Source organism: Biomphalaria glabrata, chromosome 1 (assembly GCF_947242115.1).
Source record: "Biomphalaria glabrata chromosome 1, xgBioGlab47.1, whole genome shotgun sequence".
In the NCBI taxonomy this organism is placed as follows: Eukaryota; Metazoa; Mollusca; class Gastropoda; family Planorbidae; genus Biomphalaria; species Biomphalaria glabrata.
Window position 1 is genome coordinate 3,299,756 of NC_074711.1, and position 18,617 is coordinate 3,318,372.

Consider the following 18,617-nt stretch of genomic DNA (forward strand, 5'->3'; position numbering starts at 1 on the left):
AAGATGAGATAATTTTATTGATCCAATCAAATGGAAATTCAGTTTGACTACAAGTGACAACCTCAGCGTAACTACTTTAAATCAAGTGTATATAAATAAAAGTTGTTTTTTTTTTACGTGGGCATAGAGAGCATTGATCTTAGCGAACTGGGTTTCCCCCCCCCCCCTCGTGTTTTGCTAGTTAATTTTCCCTGCTTAGTTTGCATTTTAACAAGAGTGTCAGAAGATCCAAGTTTTAAATTCTATCCATAGACATATATATATCTATGTCTATATAGAGAGAGAGAGAGACTGGCCGATAAAAGAGTTTTATGAAACGAAAATTTGTGACTTGCAATTTTGTGTACTTTATTATACAGCAGTGTAATTTTGTTTAATCTCTAAGACTGAAGATCATGCAACTTTTCAGAATTTGGAAATCCGACAACAATAGATATACATGTTTTCAAGTTACATGAAGTTATTTCCTTTTTCCAGTCTATATTTATTTATGTCTATGATTCTATCTAACTAAGTAACTTTGCAAGAAAATCAAACCGTTAAGTAAATACTCTCAAACACCAAGAATACAACACAGAAAACAACACAGAAGACAGTATTTGTTACATTTAATAAAAATAGGAAAAATACAAGAAAAAAAAAAACGTTTAATAAAACTTTTATTTCTGAAAGGTCACTTGGTCAACAAGTCAAAGGCCATAAGGTCAACTTCAAAACACAAAATGTGGTGACAAAAGAAAGAAAACGATGAGACCTTAGAAACTGTGCATGCAACAAGCAAGGAAGGTGGGGCTGGGGTGGTGGGAATAATAGAATTAATATTTGAAGTTGATTAGAATTTAAAAAATATATATATATATAGTTAAAGGTTATTGTGACCTTTAAAACAATTTTAAAAAGACAGAAGTTGATTTTTTTTTAATGTTTATAAGTTTTTAATACATATAGTGTATAGTTTTATATAAATAAATATTAATAGTCGAATCAAAAGAGTGGAAGCTGTTTCTTTTTTTACTTCACTGGCCAGATGAAAGTGTGTGGCCAGCACAATGACCAGGTGTTCTTAAGATGTGTACTTTACAAAAGTTGCCTAGAGGGATAACAAACACAAGGGGAAAAAAAAGATACAGCAAAACGTTTCAACACTGGCATCTCAAATCAATGTTTTAAAAGACTAACGTCTCACTGTTAATTTACTTTCCCTAAAGACATACAACCACAAAAAAGCTTTCATTACATTCACATAGGCAAATGTTTGGTAAATGTGACCAAAAATAATGACATTTCAATTTTTTTGCTTTACTTTGTTTCTTTGAGTGACTAAGCTTTTATATTAGAAACAAAAAGGAAATAAAAATATCTCATTGTGATAGTTACAATAATTTTTGTGTAGTCAAAATGGAAAGTAAATTAATTTTTGTGTAGTCAAAATGGAAAATAAATTAATTTTTGTGTAGTCAAAATGGAAAAAAAATTTTTTCGTGTAGTCAAAATGGAAAATAAATTAATTTTTGTGTAGTCAAAATGGAAAATAGATTAATTTTTGTGTATTCAAAATGGAAAATAAATAAATTTTTTTGTGTAGTCAAAATGGAAAATAAATTAATTTTTGTGTTGTCAAATGGCAAATAAATAGCTAACACTACCCGTCACAAGGAGGAATAAAATAGTTCTCAAGAATCTGAAAGATCCGAGTAGGCTGAAAGATCCAGGTTTTGGAATCAAACACTAATCAACATGACAATCTGACATTCTAAGTTTACTAATGCCATATTAAACAAGGGGACACAACTGTACACGTACATAGTTTATATATTTGGCTGTGTTTAGACCAAGAGAAGTGTTTATAAAGAATAAATTTCAAACTAAAAAACTACTCCTTCCATTTTCTAGTCAAAAGATAAAATGAGATCATTAAAGTTAAAACATACAACAACAAAAAAAATTCTTTACACTAAACTCGTTCATTTTAATGATCTTTTCTTTTTTGGTTTTGGATACTCTTTCAGAATTGGAGATGATTCCATCCTAACCTAAGCTTCCCACAGGGCGAGGGAAGGGGAATGTAGGCATGCTGGGATTGAACCCGGGACACCAAGAGGACAGATAAAGCATATCTTCTTTTCTGAAGTAACGTCTGTATTATATAAGATAAGATAGCACATGATCAGGCAGAGTATGTCATATAACGCAAATGCACTTTGCTATACACTAAGATGTTGGCAGGTTGGGTTTAAGCCCAGAATATAAAGACAACAGACACAGCACACAGTCAAGCAGAGTCTGTTATATAACACAACTGTGCTTTGCTATACACTAAGATGGTATTCCTAAATTGTAAAGCAAAAAAAAAAACGTGTATTTGGTATTTTTCATTTTTACGAAAAATTAAATTAATAGAACTGGCTTAACTAATTATGTCATTCATAAACCAAACTAAACATATGAATAAAATCAATTTTAAGCCAAAAAATAGATCAAATAACAAAAAAAGACAACATAATTAACATATTAACTAAAGAACAGGTCTACTTTGATCAAATAAATGCTAAAAATGAATGAAAACTAAATAAAGAGCTATAAATCAACAACAACAACAAATCATAACAACATATTGACCTGTGGGTCAAGGGAATGCACAACCAGTGTGTTCACATTATGCTCTTCAACTATGATAAGAAATAAATATTTGAGTTTATATAAAATGTCAGAATATTTGTGTCATTAGTTTGAGACTTTAGATAAGGTTAGTTGAACTTGATGTCAACAACACATCAACTATACAGACTGGTAATATAAAAATACTTGTCAATTTAAACATAGAAAATTGTTGCTAAAAATTGCTTATCACTATTATTAAAATCTATAGAACAATGCACTACAAAAGAATTAAGGGAAAAAAAAACAACACTTTTTTATTTCTAATGTTTTACCATCAAAATAAAATAATGAGCAATATACTTGCTGCTCTTTGTTAACTAATATTTGTAACTTTACGACTTTTGAAATGTAAAAAAATTAAATGTTTATATTGGACAAGACTCCCAGATAGCTGTGAGAGACCTAGATATAAGCAAGAGTAACCTGAAGTACAAGGTTCTGAATGGGAAAACAGGTGCTTCCCCAAATGTAAAAGCCATCTAAGATTTAAAAAAAAAAATTAATGCTTTGAATCACAATGTGTACAAGATTAGAGCACAGAAGTAATAAAGTTGTTTTACAAAAATATTTCAACAAGAATTTGTTTTTTTTAAAACACTCGATATGTTTTGTTATTAATAAAACATAAGCATAACAATACAAAATCCACAAACTTTGATTTACAGCTTTCATTTCACAAAAGAATGGAAACCAAACAAATAGATGTTTCCACAAAATACAAGCTAAGTAAAAAAGAAAACAAGAATATTCGTTGGCACTATAAGGATAACTATACATGAAATGACAAGAAAAGACTACACGAGTTCAACTTTCATCAATGGAAAGGATGAAAAGAAATTTGTACAAAATAAATATAGATATTACTGACATGGGTACAATTAAACTTGTATAAGTCAAAGAGTGTATGCGTGTAGCTAAATCTGCCAGAGCAATGAAGAGTTTAATGTCTTTTAAGAAATTTCAAATTGTCACAAGTTCATTTAACTCTTTCTCTCCGTAATTATTTACCACATTCTGATGGAGTCAACGTTTGTATCGTCGGTTAGGAGAGAAAGAGTTAAGAAATGAATAAATAACTTGAGTTACAAAACTCATGAAGCAATACGAGAAGAAACCAATGTCCACTTCATTTATTCTTGATGTTTGTAATTACTCTCATGTCAATGTGCTGAGTCACCTAACTTGTCATTCAAAAAGACAACTCTATCACAAAGCATCAATTTGTAATGCTGAGTCACCTAACTTGTCATTCAAAAAGAAAACTCTGTCACAAAGCATCAATTTGTAATGCTGAGTCACCTAACTTGTCATTCAAAAAGACAACTCTATCACAAAGCATCCATTTGTAACAATGTAGATATGTCAAGATATTAAGTATTAAATGTCTCCAAGTCATTTCTATTATCTTTCATCTATTTCATGCACAATTAACAATGTATTTCTAAATGAATGTTGTTGTTTTAAAAAAAAAACAACATTTTATAAGAAAATAATTGTTGGTAAACAAAGCAGCTGTACTAAATGATGTGCAAGTTAACTTTAATAAAGAACCTAATTTCAACTCTATAAAACACTCCACTAAATTACCTAAACCCGACTTCTTTCTACACTGTTCGATATCAGCAAATAATCATGTCAAACAAAGCGAAAAAAAAATTGATCCCTAAAAACTTTTTTTGCAACATCGAAAAGCACTTGCACAATTAAAAATAAAAAAAGAACAGATGTCACATTGTGTTTCGTATAGAATATCGTCCTGTATTGCATGCATTAAAGTCATTTCTATACTATTGTGTGTAGCTTCACACTTGACATACAGAACAACACTTTGCTACTCCATGTTAATGTCAACACTCTGTAATCTTTTAAAACCATCAACGTGATTCAAATAGAAACTGTCTGGTGCAAGGACAAGTTTATTGAAGGACCCTGTCAACTTTTGTGCAAAGAGTTTAGTAATGCTTCAGCTCAAAGTTTGAAGACAATTTGAGTTCTAAATACCTACATTTCTGGTTGTATTCGAATGTGTCATCTTTCTGTTTGAGAGGTGGTGACCTTCTAGTCTGTGTACACTACCCATAGAGTTGGATATGTTGAGAATCTCATAATATCTCACTGGTAAATTTAAGAACACTGAATACCAAGATGGCTCATCAAAGAAAGGGTAGATGCAGTCAGAAAGAACATTCTAGAGAACTTATAAAACTCACTTGATTAAATTTCAAGTCTTCTGCACAGCTATAGTAGATACTTCTGTATCACGAGAAAGAACAGTCCGCTATACAAAATAAGCACAATGCTTACCAATAATTAAAGATGCTTCATAGTACTGACTTACTAGATCTGGAAAAAAAAACAAACTCTGAGGTTAAACAGCACATTCAGGGAAAGCAAGTCAGTTTATTATTCAGAGAAGTGAGATTTGCAGGGTGTCTTACGTCTACTTCTACCAAAACTTACAGAAGAATATGAATTTAATAAAAACCTTGAAAGGCTAGGCGCTTATTTTATAGAATGACAGATTTTGTTAAACAGAAAAACTACCAATCACTAACCCAGACATGATTGGATTAATACAGACAATTTAGAAGACATTCTAAATACTTATAAAACTTGCAATAATCCCACAAAATTGACTCTATAATGAACTAAGACATAAAAGGCACCTAGAATTACTGTACATTATTGAAACTTTGAAACACAACAGACTGGCATAAAGTCCTGAGTGTTCTTGTTAAAACACAGCAGACTGGCACTAAAGTCCAGAGTGTTCTTCGTAAATAGATGCTCCATTATAAAACAAGAGAGAAAAAAAAAGGACTTTATGACACAACAACTTAGCCGCTGCTTTACTGTACTTAGAACTCAAAAAAAAAAAAAAAATTTCCAAGCATCACATTGGAAGAATTAGTCATGAAACTCTAAGCTATCACCTCATCAAACTCAAGGCTGACATCATCACAGAAAAATGTTCTAAAACAACATTACATGAATCAAAAACAAAATATTCAATGGCTGAAACAAAGTATTTGAGAAACAATTGTAAAGAAAAAACATTTTTGTAAACTTCGAGAAAAACAAAATGTGTATAAATGTCAGAGAAAAATAAAGGGTATATATTGTGGTTTCAACATGCATTAGACAATAACAACAAATCAAAGAAGATATTCTGAAAAGATACAAGAAAATCATTTATCCTGTAAAGTTAAAAAAAAAAAAAGATCAATGACTAGTGTACTTCAAAACAAAATAAAATATTTTTTTTGATTACCAGAAAAAAAAATGTCTAAAAATAATTAGTTTTGGTTTGACATAATTGCATAAAATAATTGGAGAAAATATCTACATACATGGGAAGTTATACAAATATAATGAATGAATCAATTCAACAAGTAGATAGTAACAGTTTGCATAGATGATAACAAGAGTTCATTCACCCAACAACATTATTCAATGTGCCATACAGGCAACACATTCACATAAATGTAGATCTTTTAGTTTCGGCCTTCACTTGCTTATAAATCTGGTACATGGGCAGAAGAAGGATCAAAGCCCCTTGAATATAGCAGGCATTTGGACCAAAACTCCAATAGACTGAAGAAGAAAAACAAGATTGTATGAAGTAGAATAATTAGTTATTAAATTTTATCTTGAAAAATTGCTAGTAAAAGAAAATGTTTTGTTAAAATATTTCATAATTATCTAGAAATGCTATTTAAGACAAAATGTTTTATAAATAGAATTTACCAGCAGAAGCCCAGAATGGTCCAAAAGCTCTGGCTAAAGCCCCCAGAGACCTAAAGATGCCCATGATGGTGCCCTTTTCATTGTCTCCCCCGTAAGTAGAGACGAGTGTGGTCAAACATGGGACAACGGTGGCCGAGGCTGTAAGAAATGAAAACATCAGAAGTCTCAATTTTTGCTTCCATTTTATATTTTTGAGTGTATTGTTGTGTATTTATTGTGTATTGGAATCATTGGATGAATTTGCTTATAGCTTATCTGTGCGACTATTGCAATGCCATGCTAGCAGGAGCACCCAATGACAATATCACTAAGCTGCAGAAAATTAAGAACAATGCTCCAGGAATAGCCCTAAGAAAAACTAGACATGATTCTGTTACTGCTCTCCTGCGTACACTTCGTTGGCTTCCAGTGAATACAAGACAGCCACACTTCATCATCAGTGCATCTACAACAAAATAGTGAGCTTATCCCTCCATGGACTCAACGCTTCTAGTTGTACCACATTTCTCCCTCAAAAGTTAAGGTTTTCAGGCTTTTTCAGTGCATGGAACAAAGGATAGGAACTTACTTCAAAAATTGATCTCAGAAAAACAACATGCTTCACCACATGCAAGAAGAATATTAAGACTTTTTTGTTCATATCTTTTTTTTTTAGATTATTTTGTCATTTTTATGCATGTGTTTAATAATAATAATAATAATAATCTTTATTATCCATAAGGAAATTTGTCTTACAATTTGTCTGTCGTTATAGCACCTTGAGCCTACATTATGTTTGTTAACAGTGCTTTTTAAATTAAATTATTATTAACTACCAAAAACTATAAATATATTTATGTGCATTGAGATCAGAGCTGTAAAACTCACCAAATGAAAATAATGTCAGAGCTAAGTACATAAACCAAGTCGATGAAGCGTAAGCCATCATGACAAATGATGGCATCAATATCAATATACCCTGTAGGAAAATTCAATCATAAATTATTAGTCTATTTTGGAATCATTTTTTCTTTATGATTATCTCTTTCAATAATGATGGTTAGACACTTTTTTTGAAGTTGTAAATTTTTTTAAACATATTTTTACGAGGCTTACATGAGATGCTATTTTAGATTCCTTGCCAGGTGAGATTCTACGGGTATATCCACCTGCACAGAAACAAAGGTTTGGATTATGAAATAATATTTCCGTTTAATACAGCCAATCAGGCTTAATCATAAGGCACAATTTTATTACATTTTTGTTTCAGTCTTGAAAATAATAAATTTGGTTATTACATGTTTTTACTAAAGAAAAAAATGGGTGAAAAGAAATACCTTGCACCAAAGCCATGACAAATCCAAGAAAAAAAAACATCCTGCCTTGTTGAACACTGGAGATAAACCAAGTATTGAAAGTTAGTGCGCATCAATAATTAGATTCTAAATTTACTCCACGTCTAATATTATAGCAAATACATTATTTAGAATGGTTCTTATGCTATTGAAATATTCTTCAAGGTGTAAAAAAAAACAAAAAAAACAAAAAAAAACAGGCTGGCTTCAATAGTTGACTTAGTTTAATGGATAGAAGAAAAAAAACAGATACCTACTGTGATCCTCTGCTTACCTGGTATAACTGAAGCGATCATGCATGAGAAAGGGGAGAGTAAACTCCAGACCAGAATAGATGAAGAGATAAATAAAGTAAATAGCACCTAGACTCTGGACTTTACTGGATTCTGAACAACAAAATAGAATGGAAACGTGTAAGTTAAGTCATGTAACTAGAAACCAAACATCTTTGTTAACACAGCACATGTCTAACATCAGCCAATAGACACAAACACTAAATAAGATTAAGTAAGAGTTGACTAAACTTGTATTGTTAGCCCACCTCCTCAATTCCTATTATATAATGAATATAAGATATTTCTCAGACATCTGTTGATGAAGGTCTGTACCTTTTTTTGTGGTTGCTTCATTCCCTTACATATAATAACAAATCACAATGTCTTCAATTCCGAAGATTATGGATGAGTGCAGTGTTTCACATGACTATGCAGAAGCCCAGAGTGGTCCAAAAGCTCTGTTGGGATCAGCATATTTTTCCGCATCTTGTGCAGACAAAGCCATTGTCTGCTGGCGGTCTATTTAATTACCATTCGACTTGACATGTCTGACATTTTTCCCGCATGGATGACAACTGCATGCTAGAGGTAATCTTTTTTGGTTTCTTATAGCTATAATGTTTTTTGTTTAGTGTAATGCACAAATTGTAAGACAAATTTCCTTATGGATAATAAAGATTATTATTATTATTATTATTATTATTAAAGGAGAACGATATAACAAAGGTGCTCCACAGCAAGCGCTATAAATATCAACTCAATCGCCATTTAGCCCTCACTGGCATACTGGAAAGTACCTGGAAGAAGATAAAGGCTGCAGGACACGAATCCCTAATACATAAATTACATGAATATAGATATTTAGAATTATGTATTTACAGATAAAATAATGATGAACACAATAATGAATAAATAGAAATGACTTCATGTTTTGTAGGAGTAGAAACTGAAACAGGTTTATGTATACCCTGTTCAACAACTAACAACAACATAAACCTAATCGCTCAAGATGAAATAGTATGCTACTTCATCTTCAAGAAAGTAACAGATAAACAGCTTTGTGCTAGCAAGGTCATGGCTACTTGGCGCAATATTATTTCATATGCATATTTTTTTTTGTCTCCTAAGAGATCTAGTGGTCTGTTGGGCAGAGGATGTTAATTTTATGTTTCTAAGTCTGAGATTAACAATAGTGTTGTGTTTAATCAGCTTTAGTATCTCTAGGTGAGGCCTAGCACCCATTTAGAGCTGGTTGAACAAAATTTCTCTAAAATTCAAACCTGCAACCTTCACATTGGCAATTTTCATTTAACCATCCAAACACCCATCCCTACAGCCAAACAGATTTTAAAGTTTCTAAATTTGTATCATATCTTTTAGCCTACTTATTGGTCGTACGGTTTGCGCGCTGGACTGTCGTTCAGATTTATCGATGTTCCAGGATTCAAACCCTGCCCGCTCCCATCCCCCGTCGTCCTGCGGGAGGTTTGGACTAGGAAATAATTATCTTCAACTCTAAAGGAACATCTGAAACATGTACAACATTTTACAAACAAACATTTACCTGTAGCAGACAACTTTTTCACAGATGAAAACTTAAAAAGTGAAACTGGATTGATGTACTCTATGGCATGGCTCAAAACATTTTTAGATTGCAGCTGGAAAATAATTTTAAAAAATTAGCCTATTGGGATGCTTAACAAAAAATTAAATTTATTTGAAACAAAGTGTAAATTATTTTGCCCAATGACAATAAATCTCATCACAAATTTTTTTTTCTGGATAATTAAAATATGTATTTATTTAGTTTTAAACAGCCAGTAATGTGGGGAACAAAAAGGGTCCTCCAACTGAGCATAACAAATAGACGACTACATACTCTTTTATTTGTGGGTAATGTTTCCTCTAAGAAGACATAGATGAAAATAAGGTCAGCGAGAGCCAAGGTCAAGGAGAATAATGCAGGTATCATGTAGGCAACAGCGGCATCATCTGCTTTAGTTAAAATGGAAATACCAGCGCCAATGCTGGGTCCAAACACAAAGCCGATAGAAAAAGCCACACCAATTAAGGCCTATGTAAAAAAAAACAAGCACATACGTTTAACATCCATATTACTTAGACTAAAATTGTGTACTAATTTTAAGCTAGTCTTAGAAATTTTATTAAAAGACTTTCAAGAAAAAAAAAACAGACAATAAAATGAAAACCATTTCTGGCACAATTTTGACATTTTAGAATGTAAAAGAAAAATAATTTTCAAATAGTGAATTTTTATTGTTGAAAGTGAGCATATATTTTTTCAGCTACTGGATTAGAATAAAGCTGTATTTTTGAGAACATTAAATATTGTAAGTGAACAAAACTAAAAAAAACATTCTTTTAAAACATGGATGTTTAAAATAAAATTGTTGAAGTTCATGGTTAGATTTGAATAGACATACAAAGAAACTAATACACTTCTTACCATGCCTTTTCCACGTTTTTGTGGGGAAGATACATCTGTTACGATGGCAGTGCTGAGACTGACATTACCTTTGCTGATTCCTCCCACAATTCTTGCAATAACAAAAGTAAGAAAACTGTTGGACACTGCCCATATCAGATAGGAAGTGGCTATTCCAATCTGAAAGAAAAATAAGGGTGGAAAAAAATTATTCTATTGCAATTTTTACAACTACAAACGCACACATATTTTGTCCATATAGTAAAGCATTGAGTTGAAACATGTGAATGTGATATATGAATTGTGCTAATTGAATTTCTAAATAATTGTCATAAAGTATGTTACTTAGACTGTTTTTTGGTTTAAAACATAATGAATATTATTAATTCAATGAATCCTCCATTACCATGCATAAAATCATCAATGGCCTTCTTCCATAGACATCAGAAGCAGCCCCAATTATTGGTGACGTTAAAAACTGGAGCAAGGAAAACAATGAACCGATTACACCTGAGGAAAAAAAATTTTAATACATATCTTCTTTTACAAAATATTGTAGCTACATAAAATTTTTTAGGAATGTGTTGACACAAAAGCTGATAAAATGTTAAGATATAACAAATATTGAGAATTTTTTGTCATTTATTCACTCGGTTTCCCTTACCTCCAAATAAAACAGAATTCCACCTGGCATTGTCAGGGGCACCAACAAGAGAGCGGAAGCCAGAAACACTATTTTTTAAAACATTGTACAATCCTGACTGTTAACAAAGAACAAAAAGAAATGTTTCTATTATATAATAAAACAAATTAACATAAAGTTTTCTTTATATTAAAAAATATTGTCTATGCATTTGGTCAGTTAGGCTCTCAACCAAACGGCCACATTCCCAATCAATGGTTATTATTTACTAACCTACTATTTATGCTCAATCAGTTTAATTATTCTATTTAACAGAGGTTCAGAAGTTACTGCAACTTCTAGAAAAGTCTTTTTTTTTTTATACTATAAAAGAGAGTCAGTGAGTATATCAAGGTCAAAGTTTCTATCAGTTGAGTTCCATTCTTTTAGTTATATTGACTAATGTTCTATAAGTTTAACATTCATCCAGGCTAAATGGATTTATTCCTAGGGATTTATCATTTGACTCAACACTAGGATGTCAATTGTTTTTCTGTGGGTTGAGATTAAAGTATTAAACATTGAATCTCAAGTGATCACTGAAACTGTGTGGATTTCAGTAAGTAATGTAGCCAACAGGTGAGTTGTTTGATTGGGAGATATTAATTATACACAAGCACATTCATCCACATGGAAGATTTGTGTACATTCCTTAAATTACATATTTTCTAATTTTAAAAGGAGTTTTAAAACAAAAGTTGAAAGAACGTGTCACTGGATGTGTAGAATACTTTGTCTCAAGTTCTAAAAACTATAACTCATTAACTTACTGAATCATTTTGACTATAATGGTCCAACAATCCTGGCAGTAAGGGGAGGATAACTGTGAATGCCAAAAGATCCAAAACAAGGGAGGCAAACACTATATAAAATATTCTGTCTGATTTTTCAGCCCTGCCATTCTTTCCAGGTGAATTCATATTGATATCAGCCTTGCCGTCATTGAATACTTTCCCACTTCTTGTTGTCATTTCACTAAAACAAATATTAGAAATATCAGAGGTGTAATATTATGGTCAAATTGAAGTAGATAGTTAAGCTAGTAATTATTAGTAAAATACTTATAACCAGCCTTTTAATATTTTTTTTAAAGAAAAAAAAAAGAAACAAAAAATATAGGGCAGCAGTAGTGTCTCGTATATTCACTTACTGAACCTGTTATTTCTGGAAAAGCATCCAGAACCCAATAGCTTAAGAGATCCTTCCCTTTCAGACCTTGTGATCCACGGGGGCAGCTCATCTATTTCTATGGCCAATAGTTAGCAAGGGTGTTATATGGCCCCAAAAAAAAAAAAGATCAACCACCTATTCTTTCCCCAAATGTCGGGTAACCATTAGAGTTGGGTGTCCTAAGATTCCCGCTAGGATTTAAACTTCAGAGCCCTAAGTTCAGAAGCTATGGGTTTAACCACCTGACCACCACACCTTCATTTTTAGAAATGCCAATATACATTTATGGTAGAATTAAAATGTCAGACATAACTTCAAAATCTACAGGTGAATCTGTGAATCTCTCCTTAGCATTGTAGGCAAGATTATAACTACAGTACACCCGAGCAGGCTACAGAAGCTTAGTATTCAAAATGGATAGATTCTATCCCAGACCACACATTGTTGGTTGATGTTTTGCATGTTTCAGACATTCCTCCAGAAATGAAGATTAAAATGTCCTAACCCAAATAAACCTCCTGCAAGAGCAGGCAGTGATCAAAGTCAGGACCATTGTGGGAAGCGTGGTCGAGAGGCCAAGTGTGTTTGAACTTGGCTTGGCTACCTAGAAGGGGGCTCGAGGTTCGACACCCGACTCGGGCAGAGTTGTGTTTACTGAGCGCCTAAAGGCAGCATGGAAAACCAACTCCTAGATACCCCCTCCCCCCCCCCCCCACTGGTCCACAAATGAGATTGTACCAAAGCGCTCTGAGCATGCTATAAGCATGAAAGTAGCGCTATATAAAAGCTGTAATAATAATGTAATAATACAAATCACAGTCTGAAGTATATACCACATGACCTGGCACCTATCTATGTCCAAAGATTTATAAGACATTATATTATCTGTCAAAGGGATTAAAACTCTTGCAGATTAGATTCCATCCATGCTACTGAGCCTAAGTCTGAAAATGTGATATAGTGGAACTCATTTCTGATCCCCAACATTGTGAACTAGTGACACCACTCTGAGACAGTGAGGCAATCATTTTTTTTCCTGCATGTGTGGTTGTTGTGAAGTAGTAACACCACTTGAGATTGTGAGGTAGTGACACCACTTGAGATTGTGAGGTAGTGACACCACTCTGAGAATGTGAGGCAATCATTTCTTTTCATGCATGTGTGGTTGTCACATGTGGTTGTGAGGTAGTGACACCACTTGAGATAGTGAGCCAGTGGCTTTCATACTTAAAAAAAAAAAAAAAAAAAAAAAAAGGCTTTCATGCATTAGCATGTCTTCTTCTTATGAGACTACTCAACTACTCCTGTCATCTAAATATCCAAAAGATTTGGGTTTTAAATGTGGTTTGGTAAGAATGTTTGAACGTGCAATAGCAAGGATGACCATAGCATGCTTTTTTTTTTGTCACTGAGGGAAATGTTGAAGAAAGATCAAATTAACAGTCCTAACAAGAGGACCACTTTATTAATCAAATACTTACACTTTTCATAATTTGATATTTTGTTAAGTTTCTCAAATTAATGTAAAAAGAATACATGCCAAATCGACATGCAGCCGATTAAATATTTTCATTGGAATAAGACACATTCTAAGAAAAAAGTACATAATGATAGTCAAGTATTGTAACAGTGTGGTTAGATATATTCAGGGCAGGGGCTTCAGGGCACAGTAAAAACCAGACATTTATACCTGATGGCTATAGGGGACAAAACAGGTAGTAGAGGACTATCAGGTGATGACATTAATAAGAGAGGCTTGATATTCAGCAATCCGCTGATCTGATAATAATTAACTCATGTTTATTATGTTTATTCATTAGAGAAATACTGATATATGAAAAATATGTATTAAGGATGACCATGACAATATTCAAGGAAGAGTTGAACTGATCTACCAACAAATAATAATAGCCTCAAAATTATATATTATATATGTATATATATATATATATATATATATACAAAGATTTTTTTTTTCATAGGTTGCTCTGAGAATCCCATCTGATATGGAATGTCCTGTTGTTATTTTTATTTATTTAAGAAATTGGACAATTCATATTCCTTCACATTCGATTAGTTGGTAAATTCTTTGTAAATCTGACATCTACAATCTTATAAGCAAACCATAATGTTGACTACTATTTGAAAATTTTCTAAAGCTGTTGGATTGTAAAATGAATGATATGCTAAACTTTTAAATGTTAAAAGGATGCAACCTGCCACTTCTTTATTTAAACAGCCTGAAAAAAAAACAACAACTGGCCCTTTATTTTAACAGGATTAATTAAAATAACAACTTGTCCTTTATTTTAACAGGATAAATTAAAACAACATCTAGTCCTTTATTAACTGGATTAAAACAACAAAACGTCCTTTATTTTAGCAGGATAAATTAAAAAAACAAATTGTCCTTTATTTTAACTGGATGAATTAAAACAACAACTGTTCCTTTATAGATCAGATAGATTTTAACTGAATAAATTAAAACAACAACTGGTCCTTTTTTTAAACAGGCTAAATTAACTTAGCAATTGTATTCCACACTGAAACGTCTCAGAAGGCTATAGTCATATATATGAGTTCTTCTTAGTAGTTGTTAATAGTATTTTTCTCTTAATTCACTGATGTTTCGTAGAGATATCCAATTATTTTTAGCAGCATTGGCTAGTTTATGACATCTAGCTCTTTGTTAAATCATAAATTGGCATGCCAAGGCTGCACTGCATTCTCATGAGATCTTCCATTTTTCACACATGTAATACAAGTTAATACAAGCTTCACTTTCACATCTAGTCTAGATTCTTATTCTAGAAAGATTATTTAAAGAAACATACATGTACAGACTACTGAGTAAATCATTTTCATGCCTTATGACCATCATACTTATGGGTTATGACGTTATGTTATTAATAATATAACATAATCATAAGTTATGTCTTATCACTTATGACTATGTAGTTAAATGTAGTATGTTAAACTATGTAGTCATTGTAGTTAGATCTAGACTCTAGAGTAGTACTAGTAGTAGTAAGTAGAATGTCTGTCTGTCTTAGTACTCTATAAATTATAATAAATATAATTATAATGACTAGCTAGAGTAGTGAGTTATTGAGTAGAGTAGTCTGACTCTAAGTTAGAGTTGATTCTAACTACTCTAAGTCAGTCTAGATCTAGATAGTTAGTACTCTAGGGGTTAGCCGCGCCTAGACTCTAGTCTAGATCGTAGAGTTGATCTAGACTACATCTAGATCTAGTAAATAAGTACTAGTCTAATACTAATAGTAATAGTTATAGTATAAGTATAGTATTTCATACGATCATACCAAAACACAGCGAATCTATTCTTGATCTCAAATAGACTTAGATCTAGATCCAATTAAACTTTAGTCTTTATTGTTTTTACGAGATTCACAAGTCTAGAGTCTAAATACTCTAAACTAGGTATTCCGTTAACCCAGTCTAGTTGTTACAATAACATGTGTAGCCCTACGTGGCAATACTTTTTAATTTAGGTGCCAACGCAAGCATTTCTGTATAGTTGATTTAGCTAGATTAAGTTGCCAACTGAAAAATTCATAGAGAATCAGTATTCATAGATCAGTATCAGGTATGTTTCCCCGGTTCTGAATTGACAAACACCCATTCTTACAGGAGCTTGACAAAAAAAAAAAAAAAACGTGCCATATTTCTGAGTGAGTTTGTATGCTTGAATAAGAAGATATTATATGACACATTGCATTCAACTGATGTAGAAATAAACACCAGAACAAAAACGCCGGTAATTTTCGCAATTTAGGCAAAAGCCTGTCAGACAGATGACATGACCCCAAAAAAGGAGAACGTCTCGTTATACAATATCTATATATTTTCGACATATGTGTCACGGACTGTACTAAAGAATACATATGTAGTACTATATATGTTTCGAAAGACAGTGGATGTGCCCAGAAGAATCACTGTGGTTTTTTTCTTCTTCTTGATTCCGGGCAGAAACTTATATAACTAAAGAAGCCGATTTGGGGCGGCAAAATTTGTCAAAATTCATATGTATCTGTTTCAGAACTATTTGGATGGGCTAACTTTTTAAAATTCTTTTATCTAAGGCCGCTTCACTCCTTTTGCTTTCGGCATTGTTTGTACCAGCAAGCACAGTCTGTCTCCATGCCGTCCGATCTTGCGCGATTTACTCTCAAATAGCCTTCTTTCATTGATGCCTCTAGTAGGCCTACTCCTTAAGCTCAGCATGTCCCTATGGATTTCTCCATCCATGCGGATGATATGTCCCAGCCAACTTTATTTTTGTCTGTGTCAAAAGAGCATACAGACTGTGCGTACTGGCCAATTTTATAACTTTGCGATTGAAGATTTGATCCGTCCAGGAGATGCACATTATGTGTTGCAGGCAGTGCAAGTGAAAACTTTTTAATTTTATGTTCTGGATGCATGGCTATGTTGTTGACCAGCGCTCGCTAGCATAAAGAATAGTGATTAATATACAGTCGTTGTAGACTAGCATTTTGGTTGCTGTGTTCAGTTTGGCTTTTTCCAAGCACGCATAGAGAGTTTTGCTATTATCTTATCTTATAACTTACAGACGTTACTTCATGTGTCAATCTAGTCAGATGTTAATCAGTGACTTAAATTTTGCTGCAGAAGCCTTTGCAATTCTTTTGTCACCTCAATGTCAAAATTTAGGTTGCTGGTAGTATAATTGATCCCTGTACCACGGTAAGGGTGAGATCTCAGAGCTGATACTTATCACGGGTAGTTATCCACTGTCTTTCGAAACAGGAGTCATATATAGTACAGTCCTTGGCACACAACTACCCCTTTGCAGACATTGCGCCCACCCCTTTGAAACAGTAAACCATATCCTCTTTGAATGCCCCTCCCTAATCCACCTTAGGCAGACCCTTCTTCCACTACAGCCCAACATAACCAACACCCTGTACGGCAGTGCTGAACAACTGAAGAAAACAGCACACTTTTTTTCCTTGGCACAGTCTGCAAAAGAGCTCACAGCTCAGCAGCAATAAAGCTGGCTAGAAGAAGAAGAAGAAGAATAGTACAGTCCGAGACATCTGTCACATCTGTCGAAAATGTATAGATATTGTATAACCAGGCGTTCTCCTTTTTGGGGTCGTGTCCTCGTGTCTGGCAGGCATTTGCCTTAATTGCTTAGTAGGCCTACAATAGTTACGCTAAGGAGGTCAAATTGTAGTCAAACTGAATTTCCATTTGATTTGGGCCAATAAAAATTATCTTATCTTATCTTACTTCTGTGAAGTTGTTGTGTCAGTCTTGTTGAGACTTAGTGTGAGACTAAATTCTTGATAATGTGCAAAGCATTAATTAGCCTTTTTAATCCTTCTTGCAAACAGCAGTTCCCTGATCTGGATACACCGTCTCTTCGTTTTGGCTTTAAGTCGAGACAGGTTAAAAGCCTTGCATCGGGTCTACTGTGGATATATAGACCAACTTTATTTTATAATTTATAAAAACAAGGGCAACCGCTCTGAAAGTAACAGTTACAGAGGTATCTCACTGTTAAGCATTGTTGGAATGGTTTGTGCTGGAGGAGGTCTTCTACTAAAACGGCTGCAGATCTTGTCGGAACGAGTTTATTATGAGTCGCAGAGTGGATTTAAGGCAGATAGATCTACAACAGATATGATTTTCTTTTAGCAGTAGCTACAGAATAATAATTTTTAAAAAGCCCTTCTATAGGCCTTTAGCTTGTAGGCCTATCGATTTGACCAAGGCTTGTGATCTTGTCAGCAGAAGTGGTCTGTTTGCATAGCTTATTAGAGAAAGTTGTCTGTCCTAATAAGCTACGGTATCTATAGGCTAATAGTGTCAGCGGCAATCTACAGTTTCACAACTCTGGTAACTCTATGACATTCTCCATTAAGTGCGGGGTAAAACAAATTATGTGTTGTGGCCCCAAGACTATTCAGCATCTTCATTTCATTTGTAGGTCAGCTCGCCAGCGCCTTTAAATTCCGGGAAAATAGAGTAGGCCTATATATCCAATGGACCGTATCACCGAAAAAAAAAAAGTCGAATCCAATGGAACCGTTTCTATGTGGCTATGATATGCACAGTGGCCAGAAATTTCGAGGGGCTGGATATCACCGCACCACAGGCCGGATATCACCGCCCCTCAGGCCGTATTTCACCGCATCACGGCCCAGATATCACCGCATTACGGATCGGATATCTCGGCATCTTGGCCCGGTTGTGGCCCTCGGGCTGTTATATGGGGAATCGCTGTTTTAATTATTTGAATGCCGCAAAAAGTC

At 33.4% G+C, this 18,617-nt stretch overlaps 1 protein-coding gene across 2 annotated transcripts; it reads right to left on the reverse strand.

Annotated features, from left to right (window-relative positions):
* Window positions 1-3,949: 3,949 nt before the first annotated feature.
* On the reverse strand, window positions 3,950-15,786 carry LOC106072099 (major facilitator superfamily domain-containing protein 10-like). 2 transcript variants are annotated; one of them, XM_056007965.1, is made up of 14 exons: window positions 15,639-15,786; window positions 14,006-14,094; window positions 11,916-12,120; window positions 11,128-11,224; window positions 10,870-10,973; window positions 10,485-10,643; window positions 9,897-10,091; window positions 9,582-9,675; window positions 8,017-8,128; window positions 7,725-7,780; window positions 7,504-7,556; window positions 7,276-7,366; window positions 6,409-6,546; window positions 3,950-6,255 (listed from the first exon to the last, which is right to left on the reverse strand). In XM_056007965.1, exons 2-14 carry the CDS (start codon window positions 14,056-14,058, stop codon window positions 6,137-6,139), a joined length of 1,476 nt encoding a protein of 491 aa, XP_055863940.1. In that variant the 5' UTR covers window positions 14,059-14,094; window positions 15,639-15,786; the 3' UTR covers window positions 3,950-6,136. The 2 variants fall into 2 exon arrangements, with proteins under 2 accessions (XP_055863940.1, XP_055864001.1); XM_056008026.1 differs by lacking the exon at window positions 14,006-14,094 and having other exon boundaries at window positions 15,639-15,784.
* Window positions 15,787-18,617: the final 2,831 nt, after the last annotated feature.